A 19,749-nucleotide genomic window follows, 5' to 3' on the forward strand; every position below is an offset into this window, starting at 1 on the left:
CCCCCGCTTGCCGCAACTAGAGAAAGCCCGCGCACAGCAACGAAGACCCAACGCAGCCAAAAATAAATAAATAAATAATAAATAAATACAAAGCTCGAACATTAGCATCCCCTACCACAAATACTGTCCTGCTAATACTCTTCAAGTACAACTAATAAAAATATTTCTTTTAACCTCTTTTATATCCAATTTCACTGGTATTTCTCTTGCTTTCTCCATACTCCCTGTGCTTCAATAGTTGTAAAACTATCAAATGTACCTTCAATAGTTAACGTTCCTCCCATTCTCCTCCCCAAACTCCTCTGACTCACTCTCAGGTGGATCAGACTATGCCCTTTACCACATACGACACTCATCAGTGAAGAGTCCACTAACATTTATTAAATGACTGCAACTAGTCAACTGCACTGTCAGCTACTTTCATGGTTATTTTAATCTTCAGAAGCAAGGCATAACTTAAAAGAAAATAAAGGGTATCAAATATGCGAATTACCTTTTTACTGAACACTAAGCTATTCTTGTGTTAAAGGTAACTAATATTACGTTTTTCTGAACAGCAGCTTTATAACCACAGCTTAAGAAAAAAACAGCTATTCCTACACCACTTCTAAAAGGAGAAACTTCTTTACTGTGAGTTTTTAGACTGTTAAAAACGTGCATTATGGGCTTCCCTGGTGGCGCAGTGGTTAAGAACCCGTCTGCCAATGCAGGGGACATGGGTTCGAGCCCTGGTCCAGGAAGATCCCACATGCCGTGAAGCAACTAAGCCCGTGTGCCACAACTACTGAGCCTGCTCTCTAGAGCCTGCGTGCCACAACTACTGAGCCCACGTGCCACAACTACTGAAGCCCGCGTGCCTAGAACCCATGCTCCGCAACAAGAGAAGCCACCGCAATGAGAAGCCTGCACACCGCAACGAAGAGTAGCCCCCGCTCGCCACAACTAGAGAAAGCCCGTGTGCAGCAACGAAGACCCAACACAGCCAAAAATAAATAAATAAAATAAATAAATTTATTTTTAAAAAAATAGACTTAAAAGTGCATTGCAATCTCTATTAAAATGCATCACCGTCTAGATTATCTTGTGGAAATACGGAATAGATATACTTTTCCCTACTTCTCCCACTAAGCATTGTTTAAATTCTGGACATTATATAGATACAGAATACAGAATAAAAAAGAAAATTTGATGGTATCAAACGAGAACATTAAAGAAAGATACTCTTTACACTACTGGTAGGAGTTTAAACTGGCATATTTATTTAGTGAGAAACCTGACAATATCTAGTACAGCTGAATATGGGCATACACAAGGATGCAGCCAATTCTCAGCTATGCACATAACCTACAAAAGGATGTTCACTGCAGCACTGTTTTTAATAACTAAAAATTAGAAAATAGCTAAATATACCATAAAATATGGTAAAGACATAGAATGGAATACTATATGGCTATTAAAAAAATTAACTAGTGCTAAAGGAATTTCTACTATATGTGCACTATATGTCTATTCCTAAACACCTGAAGTTCTGGAAAACACACACACACACACACACACACACACTAAAATACCACTGATTATGTGAAAACTTCTAAATCAAATACTAAAAATACCAATAATTATGCAAAAAGTAGAATTTGGGATAGACTACTCTAAACCTATGCAACTTTGGGAACCGAACACTAAAAATGAAAATAAATGAATAAATAACAATAATTGGAATCTCAGAAGACGAGCAATAACTTAAGATTACCCAAGGTGTTCTGATGAATGGATTCCTCAGGAGTTATTAAAAATGCCTAAAAACAATAAAAGAGAAATGCTGGCTTGTGGATACTAAGATAATGCAGATAGAAGCAGAGGTAAGCACCAGAAGTTAAAAGTACTATCATGCTAGGACTGTGTAACTTTGAGGAAAATATCCAGGTACAGATGATCAATTTAAAAAAAAAAAGGTTTTAAGAGCCAAAAGAATTCCTGTCTATGCAAGTATGCAAGCAGCCAAGTTGAGCGCCTATCCCTTTCTTGCTGAAATTAAAACTCTACACTCTTTATCACAGCTCACCTTGTCTAGAAAATAAACAAATACAACTTTCCCATTGTCCTGACATTGTTCCTCTATTTACCAACCACTTATGAGCTAACTAGCATTATAAAACACATTTTAGAAGAAGTGACTATGTTATGTATCCACATCATAATCTCATGTTTATTTAAAAAGTTGTAGTCTGACATAGTAATTATGTAAATATCTAAATCACACAAAACATTATTTGTTTACACACAGATAAATATATATAAAACTATGTATTAGAAGGATACATACAACTTCAGAATACAGGTGGTTGAGAGAGAGGAAAATGAGAAGGGGGTAACAAAGAACTCAATTTTACCTGTAATGTTCTATCTCTTCATTATAAAGTAACACTCAAGCAAAAATAACAAAACGATAACATTCTTACATTAAGTTCATGGATCCTTGTTCTACAGTCTTTATAAAATATTTTCTAAATCAAATAAAGATGAACTAACATTGCAAAGGGACACTGAAAATAGACCGGTTAAGGCAATATTTGCCAATATTTGTCATTGTAAAGTTACTATTTTTCTCTTCCATCTATTCTTTAGTCCAGCCCACACCTGAAGGATGCTTAGGGGTGGGGGTAGTGTCTACAAATATTACTCGGAATAATTCTGCAAGATTTATCCTTTCTCTCCCGTTTATTTACTCAACAATCTATTTATATCAGCATTTATTTATTTAAGCTCATGTATATTTATTCTTCAAATACTAGGTTATTTTGTTGCTCAAATTGTTTCCGCTCTGGACACTGGAAGCTCATTCAGGTTGGCTCCTATGCTGCTGTGACATGGGCCCATCATTTTGTTTTTTTGAGCTCTTCCTTACTTCTGACACTACTAGATGCTCCAGGCTCATCTTGTGAATACCTTGTTCCCTCCATAGAATCAGCCACTCCTCCCAGGAGCCCTGCTTCCTTTTACTGGAGAATGATATTTTGAAACCAAGATCTGGGCACTGGGTATACTCACTGGTACTGGTGTGTCACTGCTTCTAGGCCCTCAGTGAAAGAACTGAGATATATATATATATGTGTGTGTGTGTACTAACCAAAGTATAAACACACACATATAACATTATTTCTGTATGTATCTGTTTATATTTTAAACTAAACATGAGTTCATATTGATGTCTCCAACTCTAATCCACCCTGTGGTTAATTTTAATCCCAGATTAAGCTTCCCTCCATTTCCCAGTACACTCAAACAGCATCCTCTACTAGCAGGCAGTTCGTTAAACTCAAGTTCTAGTATTAGCTGTACTGTAACAAGGAAGTAAAATATATTTTAAAATGGAGTCCCATGATAGGTCATCTCCACTACTGGGACTACGTATCAGCAGAGGGACTGCATCAGCACACAAGAGAACTATATTAATACTTTTACTGAACTTTTTAACTTATTATTTTAACCACTGCTCTATTACTTCAATATATTTTCTTTGAAAAGTCACCTTCCTTTAAAAAAAAGAGAGAGATGAGAGGCCAATGTTATGGCTTACTATATACAGACCAACAACAGACCATTTTAAAGGGAAGAAAACAGAGAAATTAAGTGATGTGCCGTACATCATTCCACCAGCGAAGGCAAAACTGAACTTGACTGTGTTTAAATGCAGTTATTCTATTCCAACTTCAATGGCATCTGCATTACACTCCATTTTAGATTACAAGAAAGAAGTCAATTTATAAAATAAAAAATAAACAAGAGTTCAATTCCCTACTACAGCTTTTCTCAGTTGTTTCAAGAGGTAAAATGGAATTAGGTAAAAGGTAGTTAGTTCACCTTCTTTAAATCCAATTAACAGAATAAAGTATGTGTGTTCATACTTAGAGGTAAAACCACAACTGAAATAAACACAAACGTATTGAGGGAACAAATATTTACTAAACATCCACATTGTACAGATATTCTAACAACTACTCTGCAAGTTGGACAACAAATGAGAGGTACACTCCAGCCTTCCCAGAAGAACTCACAGTCACAATTAATGAGAAGAGGGATGTGGTTGAGTGTATGAAAACAAATATAGAAAATAAGACAATTACAAATGAAGTGTAAATACACAGATATCCTTTACTTTTTTTTTTTTCTCCTCTAAACTATTGAGAACTTTATTAGTCTGTAATAGATTTAAGAATCTTGATTGTTTTCTGGCAGAGGTGACTAGAATATTTACTGAAAAAGGAATGTTTGGTGGTAGTTGAAGAGTATCTGTTACTCTGAAAGATAACTGCTGCAATGTTGAAACTTAAAAATAGGATCTAAGATTCTCAAAGGGGCTGGAAAAGCAACAAGATACAATAAGACTTGAGTAAAGAGGCAACTCTCTCAAATTTCGGTTCGGATTCTGTTTTATTAGCTATCCAACACTGGCTAAAACATTTAACCTCTCAATCTACATGTCACACCTGATTTAAAATGGGGTTATCATCTGCCCCACTTACTTCACAAGATTTGTAGGCTTAAATGAGAATGTACACAGCAAAACTCTTTGTAAATTATAAAGTCCTACCCAAATGATAGGTAGACAGGTAGTCGGATACACACACACACACACACACACACACACACACACACACACATAGTTTTAGTATCCACCAGGACACCAAGTAACAATGACATTCATTACAGTGGTACTTGGGTCTCTAGTTTTTTTAAATTCTGCAGACTAGAAATGTATCTAAAACATTTTAGTTTAAAAAATATATATTATATATTTCTTTAAGACTGAATCCTGGGACTCCCCTGGTGGCGCAGTGGTTAAGAATCCGCCTGCCAATGCAGGGGACATGGGTTCGAGCCCTGGTCCAGGAAGATCCCACATGCCGCGGAGCAACTAAGCCCGTGTGCCACAACTACTGAGCCTGCGCTCTGGAGCCCACGAGCCACAACTACTGAGCCCACATGCCACAACTACTGAAGCCCACGCACCTAGAGCCCGTGCTCCGCAACAAGAGAAGCCACCGCAATGAGAAGCCCACGTGCCGCAACAAAGAGTAGCCCCCACTTGTCGCAACTAGAGAAAGCCCGTGCGCAGCAATGAAGACTCAACGACCCAACACAGCCATAAATAAATAAATAGATAGATAGGTAGATAAATGAATGAATGAATGATTGATTGAATCCTGTGAAGCAACAGCTAGGAATTTAGCTGAGAATGCTTACCTTAACAAAATTATCAGGAAACATCCCTCTTCTCCCATTGAGTTCTCCTTCTAGCCATCCTTCCTCCTGTAGTTTTCGCACGTCCCTGATGATTTCCCCCACTCGAATAGTTAACTCATCATCGTGCACAGCATCATAGTCATACTCCACAATATAGTCAACTAAAAAAAAAGAAATAAACATCTAAAGCTTAATTCATGAAATACTATTCACCATGTTAATAAACTTACAACTAAGGAAACTGTTTAGCAATGATAATTAATATTACAAAGGTACCATCAAAGCTTACCTCAGTTTTAAATATCTGGCTACATCAGCAAATTTCTTGATTGCCTGAGTATAATGCACAGTACCAGTTTTAAGCAGAAACCTCAACACAACGTGCAATTTACATCGTCACTTACTTTTCCAGTCAGCTAGAGATCCTTTGTGACAAACTCTAAGGTGGTTCCCATGATCCCCATCTCTTGATATTCATGTCCTTATGTAATTCTCTCTCCTTACGTGTGGACATGACCTATGACTGACTTCTAACCAACAGAATATGACAAAGATGATGGATTTGTATGTGACTACATAAGACTGTAATGCCCACCTTGTTAGGAAACTCTGTCACTTGCGGGCTCTGAAGATGCAAGATGCTTTATTGAGCTGGCCTATGGAGAGGGCCGCATGCAAGCAACTGAGGAGGTCTCTGGCTGACAGCCAGCACAAAACTGAGGCCCTCAGTCCAGCAGCCCACAGGGAACTGAATGATGCCAACAACCACGTGAGCTTGGAAGCAGATCCTTCCCCAGTTGAGAACCCAGCCCTGATCAATACACTGACTGCAGCCTTGTGAAGGACTCAGCCATGCCCAGACTGGTGAATCACAAAAACTGTGAGATAATAAATGTATACTGTTTTAAGTTGCTAAGTTTGTGGCAATATTTTTCACAGAACAGTAGAAAATGAATACACCCTAAAATGAAGACTCTTAAGGATCCATTTCACCTCCTTTAAGTATAAGATTTTAGGTTATAGGACATCATATACGCATAGTGTTAACATTTTAACTAGCCATACCTCCATTCATCTTTTCTTCCTCCTATAAAAATAAGGAAAAAGAACACTCCCACACACACACACACTACAACCAAAAAAAAGGAAAGGGAGTATGGGCAGACACTGTTGGCTGCCAAACCAACAGCCATTCCCACACGGACTCCTCTTCCTTCTTCCTTTCTCACTGAACCTTGATTTTGTTCAGGTATATGGAGACCCTGTACTTTTACAAATGAGGCTTCTCTCTCAGTCCTAGGGGGTTAAATCTTAACTATTCTAGACCAGCACTTCTCAAACACTAATGTACAATCAAGTCATCTTGTTGACTTGGGAATCTTGCTTAAATGCAGACTGACTGAGTAGGTCCCAGGATACCTAACGCTGCTGGTGCAAGAGGCAAAGGTCTAAAGATAGTTGATTTATAGTTAATTCCATTCATATTCCCTCTCCCTCTCCCTCTCCCTCTCTCTCTCTCTCTCTCTCACAACACACACACACACACACACACACACACACACAAACAGACTGGTTTTCAAACACACATGTGATGGATCGACTGACCAGTACAATGTAAGCAGGGGTTCTGGGAAGGTTTCATTTGACCTTATAAACAAAACACAAGGAAGAAATGTCCTCCTGAAGACTCTGGATGTTCTTCAGTGAGAATGTAATGGACAAAACTGCTACAACTAGTTGAGACAAGAAAAACAGCAGATCTGATTAGAAGAGAAGAAAGATGAAAATGGCCTGGATCTTTGCTAGATTCATTAAACTGCTAAGTTAACCAACCTTATATCTCCAATACCTTTAGATTTCTTGTTATAGAAGTAGTTTTTTCTCAACTTTTAAATAAATTCTAGATGGGATTGTATTTGCAGCTGAAAACATCCCAACCTGAGAAGGGAACTAGTGAGAAATTTTTTAAATTTGTGAAAATGGATCCATAACTGATAAAGCCAGAAGCCCAGAGAACTTAAGGAAACTATAACTGAGACATCAAACTGCTCTCCAGAACCCCAGAAAGGCTAGAAATTCAGAAAAGGAGTGCTCATAGGAAATGCAGAACTGAAAACAGGGAAATTAATATCTGTATGGAAGAGCTGACACCCATTATCAACCACAATAACTCTGAGACAATAATGCTATATAGGCAGGTATTTTTTTCGAAGGTAAAAAACTAAAGGGTTCATCACACACACACACACACACACACACACAAAATAGTTTGGGGAAACTAGTATAGCTACTATGGATGAGTGATGGTTTCTTAGAAAAATGACTACTGATTTCCAGAATTTAGAGGTCTCCAGAGCAATGGGCAGCTCCCAACCTACTAATTCTAAAATAAAACTTAAGTCCTACTCACATAAACAGAGTTTCCAATTGGCTTTTTATTTATTGTTTATTCATAAATATGAATAGTACACAATAGTTAATCAGGAAAGACCATGATAAATTGAAAAATTACTCCTGGATGAAATATACACCCACCTCTTCCCTTCCAGAATTATTCAGTCTTAAAGTTATTAGGTGTAGAAAAGCATAGTGCGGGGAGAGGAGGCCAAGGTTGGGAAGGAGTCTGAGAAAGTGTGAGAAGACAGGGACCAAAAAGAGTAAAGAAGGTATCCAAAGCTGGGGGAGGGGTGGTAGTGATGCTATCAGAGCCAAAGCAGGGTGAGAAGGGTGTCCATCTATGGAGGCTCCCCTAGTGCAGCCTATCAGAACTCTAAGGCAGGGTGAGGAAGGCATTCATGCAGAGGCAACATGATAGGGTGTGCCAGCACCCAATCACAATGGTGAGGGCATCCAAGCTGATGGGCAGCTTAATGAGAAACATCAGAGGCCAAATGGTGTTGGGGGTAGGGCCAGATTTCCATGCAGAGATGTGGGAGGGTAGAGGCAACCTAGAGTGGGGACTAACAGCCCACACAGGAGAAGAGTGTCCATACAAGGGTGGGGTGACAGCAGAGATGGAAGACTGGTTACATACAGGGGAATTAATCAAATAAGTAAATATATTAAGGATAATGGAAGCCAAGTTTCTCTATGAAAGGGAGTTACAAATATAAAGGGAAAAGGCTTCATTTGATCCTGTGATATTAAATGGGAATGAGAAGTATCATCATGAACTCATGGTTTTCAATACACAGACATTCACGTATATATAAAACACACACACACACCACATACACACCCCCCACACACAAGCTCTATCCACTGAAAGGGCCTGAAACCGCAACATTCCAATGGCAATGAGCAAACCTAATGCTGAGATCTTCTAAAAACCATTTTCTACTGAAAGGAACCAGGAATCCTTGGGAAGATAGGCAATTCCAGGGCTAAGGCAGGAAAGGTACAAAATAAGTCTGAAACATGGTGTTGTGGCAGAAAGCAAGGAAGTTCTCAAAATAAGATAAGGTGATGCCAAAGCACACAGAGAAGTGATATCAGAACGGCTCCTACTCACCAAATCAGGACAATCTGAGCATCAAAGTAAATAATGACTGTAATAGAATATACACCACTGAATAAAGTAAGAAACTATAAATAAATGTTAACTTCTTAAATTTTATAACTGAATTGTGATTAAGTAGGAGAAGATCCTGATTTGTAGAAAATACTAAAATATTCAGGAGAAAGGCATAAGTCAGGAAAAAATTCTTTGTGCTGTACTTTAAACATTTCCACACCTTAATGTTTAAAAATTAAAAAGGATTTAAACACGTACAAATTTTTATCTTCAAGGGATGTAATAAAGTTCATAAAATCAGAACAGAATGCTATGAAAAAAGAAATGAGAAAATAAAAAGCATTTGGAAATGCATCTTACAAAATGTCTTTTTTTTTTGGCAGAGGTGGAGACAAACCGAAAAACCCTTACAAAAAAAGGTAAAGGAAAGAGACATAAAGAAAATATGAAAGCAAATATGACACAGATGATTAATCCAGACAATCCAACATCCAATTAACAGTTCTAGGGGGAAAAAAAGAGAAAAATAGAGAATAAGCAATGAAATAATACAAGAAAATATTCCAAAGCTATATGAAACATATCTTCAAATAGAAAAGAGGTCTGTGAGAGTCCAGTACAATGAACAAGTAAGAAAGTAAGTACTCACATCTAGGTGAAATTTCACAACAAAGATAAACATATCCTAGAAAGCTCTATGAGAAGAAATAAAGAGTTCCATCTACAAAAGAATGAGAATCATATTAGGAGACTTCTCATTGGCAATACCAGATTCTAGAAGAAGAAAAATAAAAAGGCAAAGCCACTTAAGTACTGAAGGAAAATGAATTCTATACTCAGTCAAATCAACAGACAAGTATAGGTTATAACATTTTCATACAGACAAGGACAAAGAAGATTAACTCCTACATATGCAATTACATGATGTTATCTAGTAAGAACCAAAACAGGGGAGGATACAAAATTCAAGAAATAGTGGAGCCAGGCTTAGAGTGAGAAAAGTTCTAAGATAGCAATTGTGCAACAAATCTAAGGAACAAACAGTCTAGATCAAGCAAGAGACAGAAAGTTCTAGGAGGTATTTGGTGGCAAAAAGAAGTGAGAGACAGCCTGTGAAATTTTATACTGTCCTGAAGAATCTGAAACTCAAAGAGACAATACAGCTAGGTAAGGAGAGGAAAAACTAAAGATGATTACAAACTCCTGGAAAGGCAAAGAGTTATACAATGTTGAAAATATAATCATCATATATACTACTTGGCTGCACAGTAAAAAATATTTACATGGTCATAATAAAAATAATAACTAGTTTCTGTGTTAACACTGAAAATCAATCTCTAACAAAACAAAAAGACTAAATTATGGTTACAGAAGAAAATATAAATGTTAACAAGCCTTCACATTATAGTATAAAGTAAAGATTAGGGAGGTTGATAAAGAGAAGGGTAGAGGTACTAATATCTTCACCATACAAACTGCTAAGTCCAGAAATACTATCTTACTTGCTGAAAAGAAAAATAAGAGTATAACTATATACTCAGAATTTAGAAAGGTAACCAAGAGAGAAATAAAACCATATTGAGATAAATGGAAAACAGATGTGAGATTACAATAAGTAAGCTAAATCGTTACCTATCGTTATCAGAAAGTTAAAAAATGAAAGTATCAAATCAAAAAACAGCTATAGAAACTTGGGAAACTTGTTATTTAGAAATACAAAAGCCAAAAAAATTAAAACTGAAAGATAAGCTAGTTCAAAGTTGTTTCCCTCTAAAGAATGGGAATAGAAGTAGAGAACAGTGAGGCAAGGAAATGCTGTTTTTTCATTATAAGTCTTTTAATACTTTTGTATTTTTATAGCATATGCAGATATTATTTGGATAAGATTTTATTTTTTTAAAAAAAGCACTAAGTATTAAAGTGGCTTGTCCAATATATTTGCAAATATGTTTATAACTCATGATTCTATGTGTTATAATTAAAAAGTTTACTGAGTCAAAGATAATTTATTTCTCCTAAAGAAAACACCATATGGTAAATAAGGTTAAATTCTTGCCCTTTTAAACATTCATAATTAGGCTTGCAATACAATGTTAAATAAGAAAGGTTATAAAACATAGGCATAGTAACAACGTATTTTTGTAAAAAAGGAAGAAACAAAAATATGCATAGAAAAATATAAAGAGTTACATTCCAAAATGTTAATGGATGCCTGAAGGGATCTAAGATGCTGTTTGTTATCTCCTTTTCTTTCATCTTTAGTAAAGAATTAAAAGGGGCGGGTAGATTGGGAGTTTGGGATTGACACGTATACACTGCTATATTTAAAATAGATAACCAACAAGGACCTACTGCACAGAGGCAGGGAACTCTGCTCGGTATTCTGTAATAACCTAAATAAGAATTTGAAAAAGAACAGATACTGAATCACTTTGCAGTACACCTGAAACTAACACAACACTGTTAATCAACTATACTCCAATATTAAAAAAAAAAAAAGAATTAATCTCAGCCAAAAGAGAGGTTAGGAATTGGCCTCATCCTGATCTCTAGGAAGAGTGTTTTTGTTTATTTAAGGACTCTGGAGTTCCTTAGGCACCTCTGTTTACCTGAGGACTTTACCAAACAACGTCATTATCTTGGGGGCTTCACACCATGCAGCATCTGTTCTACCTCTGGAAGGGCTAGACACTAAAGGTCAGTCACATGGGCAGTCAACTACATCTTCTCTATAAAACTCTGGACACCAGGACTCAAGTGAGCTTCTCTGGTTGGCAATACTCTGCATGTTGTCATACATCATCACCAGGAGTTAATGCTGTTCAAGACTTCAGAGAGAGAGAATGACATCACACCTGGAACCTTCCTGGACTCTGTCTCATGCTTCTCTCCCCTTGGCCAATTTTAATCTGTATCCTTTTACTATAATAAACCATACCCAAGAGTATAACAGCTTTCAATGAGTTCTGCAAGCCCTTCCAGCAAATTGTCAAACATGAGGGCAGTCGTGGGAACCCCCCAAATCTGCAGTTGTCAGAAGTGAGGGCATTCTTACAAACAATAACCCACACCTTGGCATTTTTCTACAATAAACATATAATAATTGGGTAAAAATAAGTTACTAAAAACACTGATGCTCACTAGACAGTATGTAACAATTGTATTTATAGAAAAGTTAAAACTGTTTAAATAAAAACTCATTTAATTCATGAGTTTGCTATACAAACTAGCATGCAGGCCATCATTCCAAGAATCAGCACCCTCCATATTGTGCAAAATCAAAAAGCTCATTCTTTCATTGAAAACTGGTACATTGCAAAGCCAATTAAACTTTTATATTTCAAACTAAACAAAACTCTTCCACCATTTAAAACAATTGTGTTTGACTGACTAATTTTCTTCACTTTAAGTGCTTGCTTAAAGTGAAGAAATAAATGTTGACGAAAAACATTTGGGAGGAAAAAAAAAACAAAAAGAAGATAATGTGTACATCCTGAAAAACACTCTAGGATGTATAAGGTATACAGACCCTTGTCTATCACTAATGGCTCTTTCTACCTGACCTACTCTCTATGAAACCGATCATTTAAGATTACACATTTTGTTTGTGGATTATTCATCTTTCATTTCAAATGTGACTACCAATGAAAGAGAAAGTAAAATTTAAATTACTTTAGCTACTTAACAGTTTATTTTTATAGTGTGAAGAAAGCAACCCAAATTAATCACATATCACATTTTAGGATTTATGTGATCTGAAGGGTAGTAAAGATTTTAAAATACGGCATCGAAAAAGACTCAAAATAAAAGAACACTAGATAATCTGGACCAACCCTCACAGGAAGACAACTAAACAAGCTGGATGAAATATAAAAATCACCTTCTTAAACAGACTAAATTACTAAAAATATATGTTATCAGGTGAAACTGAAGTGAGAACTGGAACCCAGAGAAGTAAGTACGATACGGGGGCTACTTTTGCCCTGGAAAGTATTTGCCAGTTCCAAAGACATGACAGAGGCTAAGCGGCACTTTCAGTAGCTTTACCGTTCTAGGATTTGACAGTGGAGTTCAGGAACTATCGAGGGTGGTAACTCTGAGAATCTACATGCACACTTTGGGAAAGGACCCTAAATAACTGCACCCAAGCACCGTAGCCAAGTTTAATGTTATGTGGATGACTCAGGAAACCTCATACCATTCAAGTGGTTCAAGACAAAAGAGAAGTAACCAGAATCCTCTCTGGGAGAAGATAACCTAGACATAAATTTATGTCAAGAAATATTTTTAGTCTACAACATCCAGAGACAAGGAAACATAACCAGGCATGTAAAATGCAAAAACATCATAAATAAGTACCTAGAGAAACAAGAAACAACAGAAACATTTCAATGAACCCCATATACTGAACTTATCAGACACAGACTTTAAAACAATAACATTTACCATGTTCAAAGATATAAATTACAGATTGAAAAACTGACGCAAAGCTCAGTACTGCAGATAGTGAGAAAACAAACTTGAACCACATAGGTATTCTAGAACTGAGAAAGACAATAACCAAAAATAGAAACTCAATGGATGAGTTTAAAAGTATATTACATACAGCTTCAGAAAACTAGCTAAAGGGCAGACAGGTAAATATCAACAGAAACTAACCAAAATGCCGTCAAGAGGGACAAAAATGTAGAAAATATAGATGAGAATGTAACAGACATAGAAGATATACTAAAACAGTCTACCATGCTTAATTGGAGTCCCAAAGGAGAAAATAAAAACTATCTGAAAAGTTAATAGCTATGAACTCACCAAACTGATAAAAGACATCAATCCATGGAGTCAAGAAGTCTAAGCAATTCCAAATGGAATAAATAAAAAGAAATCTGCAACTCAACATAGTAAAACTGCAAAATATCAAAGAGGAAAAAAAAATATCTTAGAAGAGACAAATTTTTAAAAGGTTACCAAAGAAGCAACACTTAAATGGGCTTCTCAGCAGCAACAGCAGGAGCCAGAAAGCAGCAGTTTTGTATTTTCAAAATGCAGAAAGAAAATAACTGCAAATCATGAAGTCTGTACCAGAGAAAATATCCTTCAAAACAAAAGCAAAAAGGTAAGCATGGGTATCATCAGAAAATCTACAAACAACAAATGCTAGAGAGGGTGCGGAGAACAGGGAACCCTCTTGCACTGTTGGTGGGAATGTAAATTGATACAGCCACTATGGAGAACAGTATGGAAGTTCCTTAAAAAACTAAAAATAGAATTACCATATGATCCAGCAATCCCACTACTGGGCATATACCCAGAGAAAACCATAATTCAAAAAGACACATGCACCCCAATGTTCATTGCAGCACTATTTACAATAGCCAGGTCATGGAAGCAACCTAAATGCCCATCGACAGATGACTGGATAAAGAAGATGTGGTACATATATACAATGGAATATTACTCAGCCATAAAAAGGAACGAAATTGGGTCATTTGTAGAGACGTGGATGGATCTAGAGACTGTCATACAGAGTGAAGTAAGTCAGAAAGAGAAAAGCAAATATCGTATATTAACGCATATATGTGGAATCTAGAAAAATGGTACAGATGAACCAGTTTGCAAGGCAGAAATAGAGACACAGATGTAGAACAAACATATGGACACCAAGTGGGGAAAGTGACGGGGGGGGGGGTTGGTGGTGGTGAGATGAACTGAGCGATTGGGACTGACATGTATACACTAACATGTATAAAATAGACAACTAATAAGAACCTGCTGTATAAAAAATAAATAAATAAAATAAAATTCAAAAATTCAAAAAAAAAGACAAGCAAAAAGCGGAGTTTGCCACACTGAAAGAAACTCTGAAGGTGTTTTCTGAGCACAGCAGGAAAAGGGGAACATATCCAATATCGAGAAAGAGATGCACAAAGGAAAGAAAAGCAAAAGAGTGGTAAATATATAGGTATATAAACGTTGAGTAAAATAAGAAAAAATTAACTCAAGATGGATTAAAGACTTAAACTTAAAACCTGAAACCACAAAACTCCTAGAAGAAAACATAGGCAGTAAGTAAGCTCCTTGTCACTGGTCTGGGGATGATTTTTTGGATTTGACATCAAAAGGAAAGGCAACAAAAGGAAAAATAAACAAGTGGAACTACATCAAACTAAAAACTTCTGCACAGAAAGGAACCCATCAACAAAGTGAAAAGGTGACCTACAGAATGGGAGGATATATTTGCAAATTATATATCTTATAAGGGGTTAATAAGAACTCATACAACTTAATAGCAAAAGAAGAAAAAAAAAACCAGTCTGATTTAAAAATGGACAGAGAATCAGAACAAACATTTTTCCAGAGAAGCCATATGGATAGTCAACTGGTACATGAAAAGATACTTAATATCACTAATCATCAGGGAAATGAAAATCAAAACTTCCAGCTATAAAATAAATAAGTCCTGGGGATGTAATGTATAGCATGGCGACTATAGTTAATAAAACTATATTGCATACTGCAAAGTTGCTAAGAGAGTAAATCTTTTAAAAGTTCTCATCACAAGAAAACAAAATTTGTAACTATGTATGGTGACGGTTGCTAACTAGACTTACTGTGGTGATCATTTCTCAAAACATATAAATATCAAAGCACTATGTTGTACACCTGAAATCAATATACTGTTATATGACAGTTATACCCCAACAACAACAACAACAAAACATAAATAAGAAGATGAAAAGGAGGAGGAGGAAGAGGGAGGGGGAGGATGTGGAAATTTAAAATATTAGGAAGATTAAAATAACAACAGCTATATAAATCAGGAGTTAAAGTATTCTAAGATCTCTGCATGGTACAGAAGGGGAGTAAAGGTAGCAATTAATATTAGATTTTTAAAAGTGAAAAAGGCATGTGGTAATCACTAAAATAATACAGTATAAAAATGCTAGACCCAAACAAACAAACAAACAAACAAACCTGACTTGCAGTTTCAGCTCCAACATGGAAAAAGCTTGGAAACTATCACTCCCACCCTTAGAAGAAGAAAGTTAAACAAATGGAAAATCAGTGACTTTCCTTGGACGCATCAGAGAATTGAGGCCACAGGGCAAACCACCACCTCAAGATACGGAGAGACAGGCATATCCAGAGAGTCACAGCTAAGATCTACTAGATCATCTCAAGTAGAAACCACTGGAGTCATAAACTGGTAAGAACACTGTACTAGTTTCCCAGGGCTGCCATAACAAAGTATCACAAACTAGGTGACTTAAAACAATAAAACTATTTTATTCTCTCATAGTTATAGCTTTGGTGGCCAGAGTACAAAATCAAGGTATCATCAGGGTTGGATCTTTCTAAAGACTGATACAGAATTGCTCCACACCTCTATCTTGGCTTCTAGGGGCTGCCAGCAACCTCTGGCATTCCTTGGCTTGCATAATTCCAACCTCTGCCTCCATGGCCCTCCCCTTCTGTGTCTCTGTCTCAAACCTCCTTCTCCTTACTCTTCATAAGTACACCAGTCACTGGATTTATGGCCAATCCTAAATCTAGGATACCATCTTAAGATCCTTAGCTACATCTGCAAAGACTCTATTTCCAAATAACGTCACATTCATACGTACCAGGACTTCGGACTTAGACATAACATTTTGGGGGCAAAAAGTCAATCTACTACAAAAACTGAAAACCTTTGATGAATTGCTGGAGGCTAAGTATGGAATAGCATGAGAGTAGAAAACTTCTGGGGACCACAGTCTCAGGGGAGCCCCCACCCTTTTGTGGGTTTTACTTCCAGGAACCCCACCAGGTTCTCACAGTGAAGAGCCTATAAAGATCTCCTTGTGGTTCTGGCAGAGAGGAAAGGGAAAGTAATCACTGTGAAATAACCAGTAACCAAAACAAAGACCTACTCTCCAGGAAAAAGACTTCACCAGGTCCTGACCCCACCTGTGGAAAGGGTATAAGGGCATTTCTCTGATTCCAGTCCCCTCTTACCTTTCTGTCTCACATGGAGAGGTGGGGGGGCGGGGAAATAAGAAAGACGTCACAGTCCCAGGACACAGACCCACCAGTAGTTTGAGATTTAATTGTAAGATTATAGGATGCTTCCTCTTCCCAGCACCTTACAACCATACCCATGGGGCTCCATTATAATAAGTTAATTACCACTGAAAGAGTTACATGATGCAGATTCTATCTGAGAAGGAGTTCTTAGGTAAACCCAAAGACAGCAGGGGAGACAAAAACAAGGACACTAAAGGAATTTGATGCCTCTGGCACCTACAGCTAGAACAAATATTAAAAACAGTACACTCCTAGCCAGATTAATATAAAACCTCATACTAGGGACTTCCCTGGTGGTCCAGTGGTTAAGAATCTGCCTTCCAATGCAGGGGAGACAGGTTCTATCCCTGGTCAGGGAACTAAGACCTCACATGCTGCAGGGCAACAAAGCCCGCAGGCTCTAGAGCCCGTGTGCCACAACTAGAGGGCCTGCACACCGCAACTACTGAGCCCACGCGCCACAACTACAGAGAAGCCCGTATGCCACACAGAGATCCCACATGCTGCAACTAAGACCCAATGCAGCCAAATAAATTAATTAAAAAAAAAAAAAACCTCACACTAAAGACCTATTGATCTCAGCTCCTTTTACCTAATACATCATGTCCAATTTTCAACAAAATATTAAACGTCATGCTTTTAGAAGGCAAGAAAAACACAAAGACAAAGCAGGAATCAGAGTCAGACTCAAGTATAACATGCATTTTGAAATCAAACAGGGAATTGTACATAACTATAATATATGTTAAGGGTGATAATGGAAAAAAACAGATAACATGCAAGAACAGATGTATAAGGTAAGCAGATAGAGACTCTAAGATAAACAATCAAAAGGAAATGCTAGAAATCAAAAAACACTGTAACAGAAGTAAAGGATGCCATTGGTGGGCTCATCTACCAACTAGACACCACCAAGGACAGATTCAAGAAGCTTGAAGATAGGTCAACAGAAACTTCTCGAACTAAAATACAAAAAATAATAATTTTTGAAAAAACAAAACAGAACATCCAAGAACTGTGAAACAATTTCAAAAGATATAGGGACTCCCCTGGTGGTGCAGTGGATAAGACTCTACGCTCTCAATGCAGGGGGCCCAGGCTCAATCCCTGGTCAGGGAACTAGATCCCACATGCATGCCACAACTAAGAGTTCACATGCCACAACTAAGGAGACTGCGTGCCACAACTGAAGAGCTGGCAAGCCACAACTAAGGATCCCGCAAGTCGCAACTAAGGAGCCCGCCTGCCGCAACTAAGGAGCCCACATGCTGCAACTAAGGAGCCAGCGAGCCACAACTAAGACCCAGTGCAACCAGATAAATAAATAAAGACATTTTTTAAAAAGATATAACATATGCATAATTGGAATATCAGATAAGGAAGAAGGAAGAAACAAGACAGAAGACATAAATGAAGTAATAATGGTGGAGAATTTTCCAAAATTAGTAACATATACCAAACCACACATCCAGGAAGCTCAAATACAAAGAATGTGGGAAAGTCTACACCTATGCATACCATATTCAAACCAAAGACAGAGAAAAATCTTGAATGAAGCCATAAGAAAAAAACACCTTACCAACAGAGGAACAGGGATAAGCATTACAGCAGGCTTCTCTTCAGAAACAATCAAGCAAGAAGGAAACAGAGTAAACTACTTAAAGTATCGAAAGAAAAATACTACCAACTTAAAGTTCTATATTCAGTGAAATTATCCTTCAAAAGTAAAGGATAAAGACTTTCTCACACAAACAAAAAACAAAAATTCATTGCCAAAGGACCTGCCATGAAAGAAATGATAACAGAAGTTCTTCAAATAGAAGGAAAATTATACAGGTCAAAAACTCGACCCTATATAAAGAGTGAAGGCAAAGGAATAAATGAAGATAGAACAAAATCTTTCACTTTTCTTACTCCTAATTGATCAAAAAGATCACTGTTTAAAATAATAATAGTAACAATGTATTGGGTGATTTTTAGCATATAGATAAGTGAATGAATGACAGCAATATCATAAAGGACAAAGGGAGAGTTGGGAATACTCTATGGTACCTGCCTTACACATGAAGTGGGACAGTGTTATTTAAAGGTGAACTTAGATTAGTAATAAATGTATATAGCAAACTCTAGGGCAACTACTAAAAGATTTTTTTAATATAAAAAGAGAGGACATAAAATGGAATCATATAAAATGTTCAACTGAAACCAGAGAAAACAGAAAAATAGGGAAAAAACAATGAAATCAAAATTGGTTATTTGAAAAGATCAATAAAATTTATAAATCTCTAGGAAGACTGATCAAGAAAGAAAAAAAAAAAAAGACCCAGATTACCAATATGAAGAATAAAAAAAGGAATATCACCAGAGACTTCACATTAATTTTAAAAATAATAAGGGAAAACTATAAACAAGATACACATGAAGGGGACTTCCCTGGTGGCGCAGTGGATAAGACTCCACGCTCCCAATGCAGCGGGTCTGGGTTCGATCCCTGGTCAGGGAACTAGATCCCACATGCATGATGCAACTAAGAGTTCATATGCCACAACTAAGGAGCCCACGTGCTGCAACTAAGACCTGGTGCAACCAAGTAAATAAATATTAAAAAAAAAAAAAAGATACACATGAAGAAAACCTCAAAGTTTTGGTAGTTTGATATAATCTGAATAACTATTTTTTAAATTGAGTCTGTAGTTAAAAAATCTTCCAAAAAAAGAAATCCCAAGGCCCAGATGTTTTCCCTGGCAAATTCTACCAAACATTTAAAGAAGAAATCTGCCAATTCTACACGGTGAGCTACTACTATACACCTATTAAAATGGATAAAATACCACGAAGATGTGAAGCAACTGACACTCTAGTATATTGCTGGTGACAATAAAAAAAAAAAAAAAGGTATAGACACTCAGGAAAAGAGTTTGGCA

The 19,749-nt window shown here is 36.9% G+C and overlaps 1 protein-coding gene across 2 annotated transcripts in view; it reads right to left on the reverse strand.

The window, feature by feature from the left end:
* The window catches only part of LOC118903697 (CD2 associated protein), a 112,629-nt gene that overhangs the window by 72,022 nt on the left and 20,858 nt on the right, over positions 1-19,749 (reverse strand). For both annotated transcript variants that reach the window (XM_036869022.1, XM_036869023.1), the window contains exon 2: positions 5,248-5,408. In XM_036869022.1, the coding sequence (XP_036724917.1) occupies positions 5,248-5,408 (161 nt within the window). The remainder of the gene's footprint in view (positions 1-5,247; positions 5,409-19,749) is intronic.

The sequence above is a fragment of the Balaenoptera musculus genome, chromosome 11, assembly GCF_009873245.2.
Source record: "Balaenoptera musculus isolate JJ_BM4_2016_0621 chromosome 11, mBalMus1.pri.v3, whole genome shotgun sequence".
Taxonomy (NCBI): Eukaryota; Metazoa; Chordata; class Mammalia; order Artiodactyla; family Balaenopteridae; genus Balaenoptera; species Balaenoptera musculus.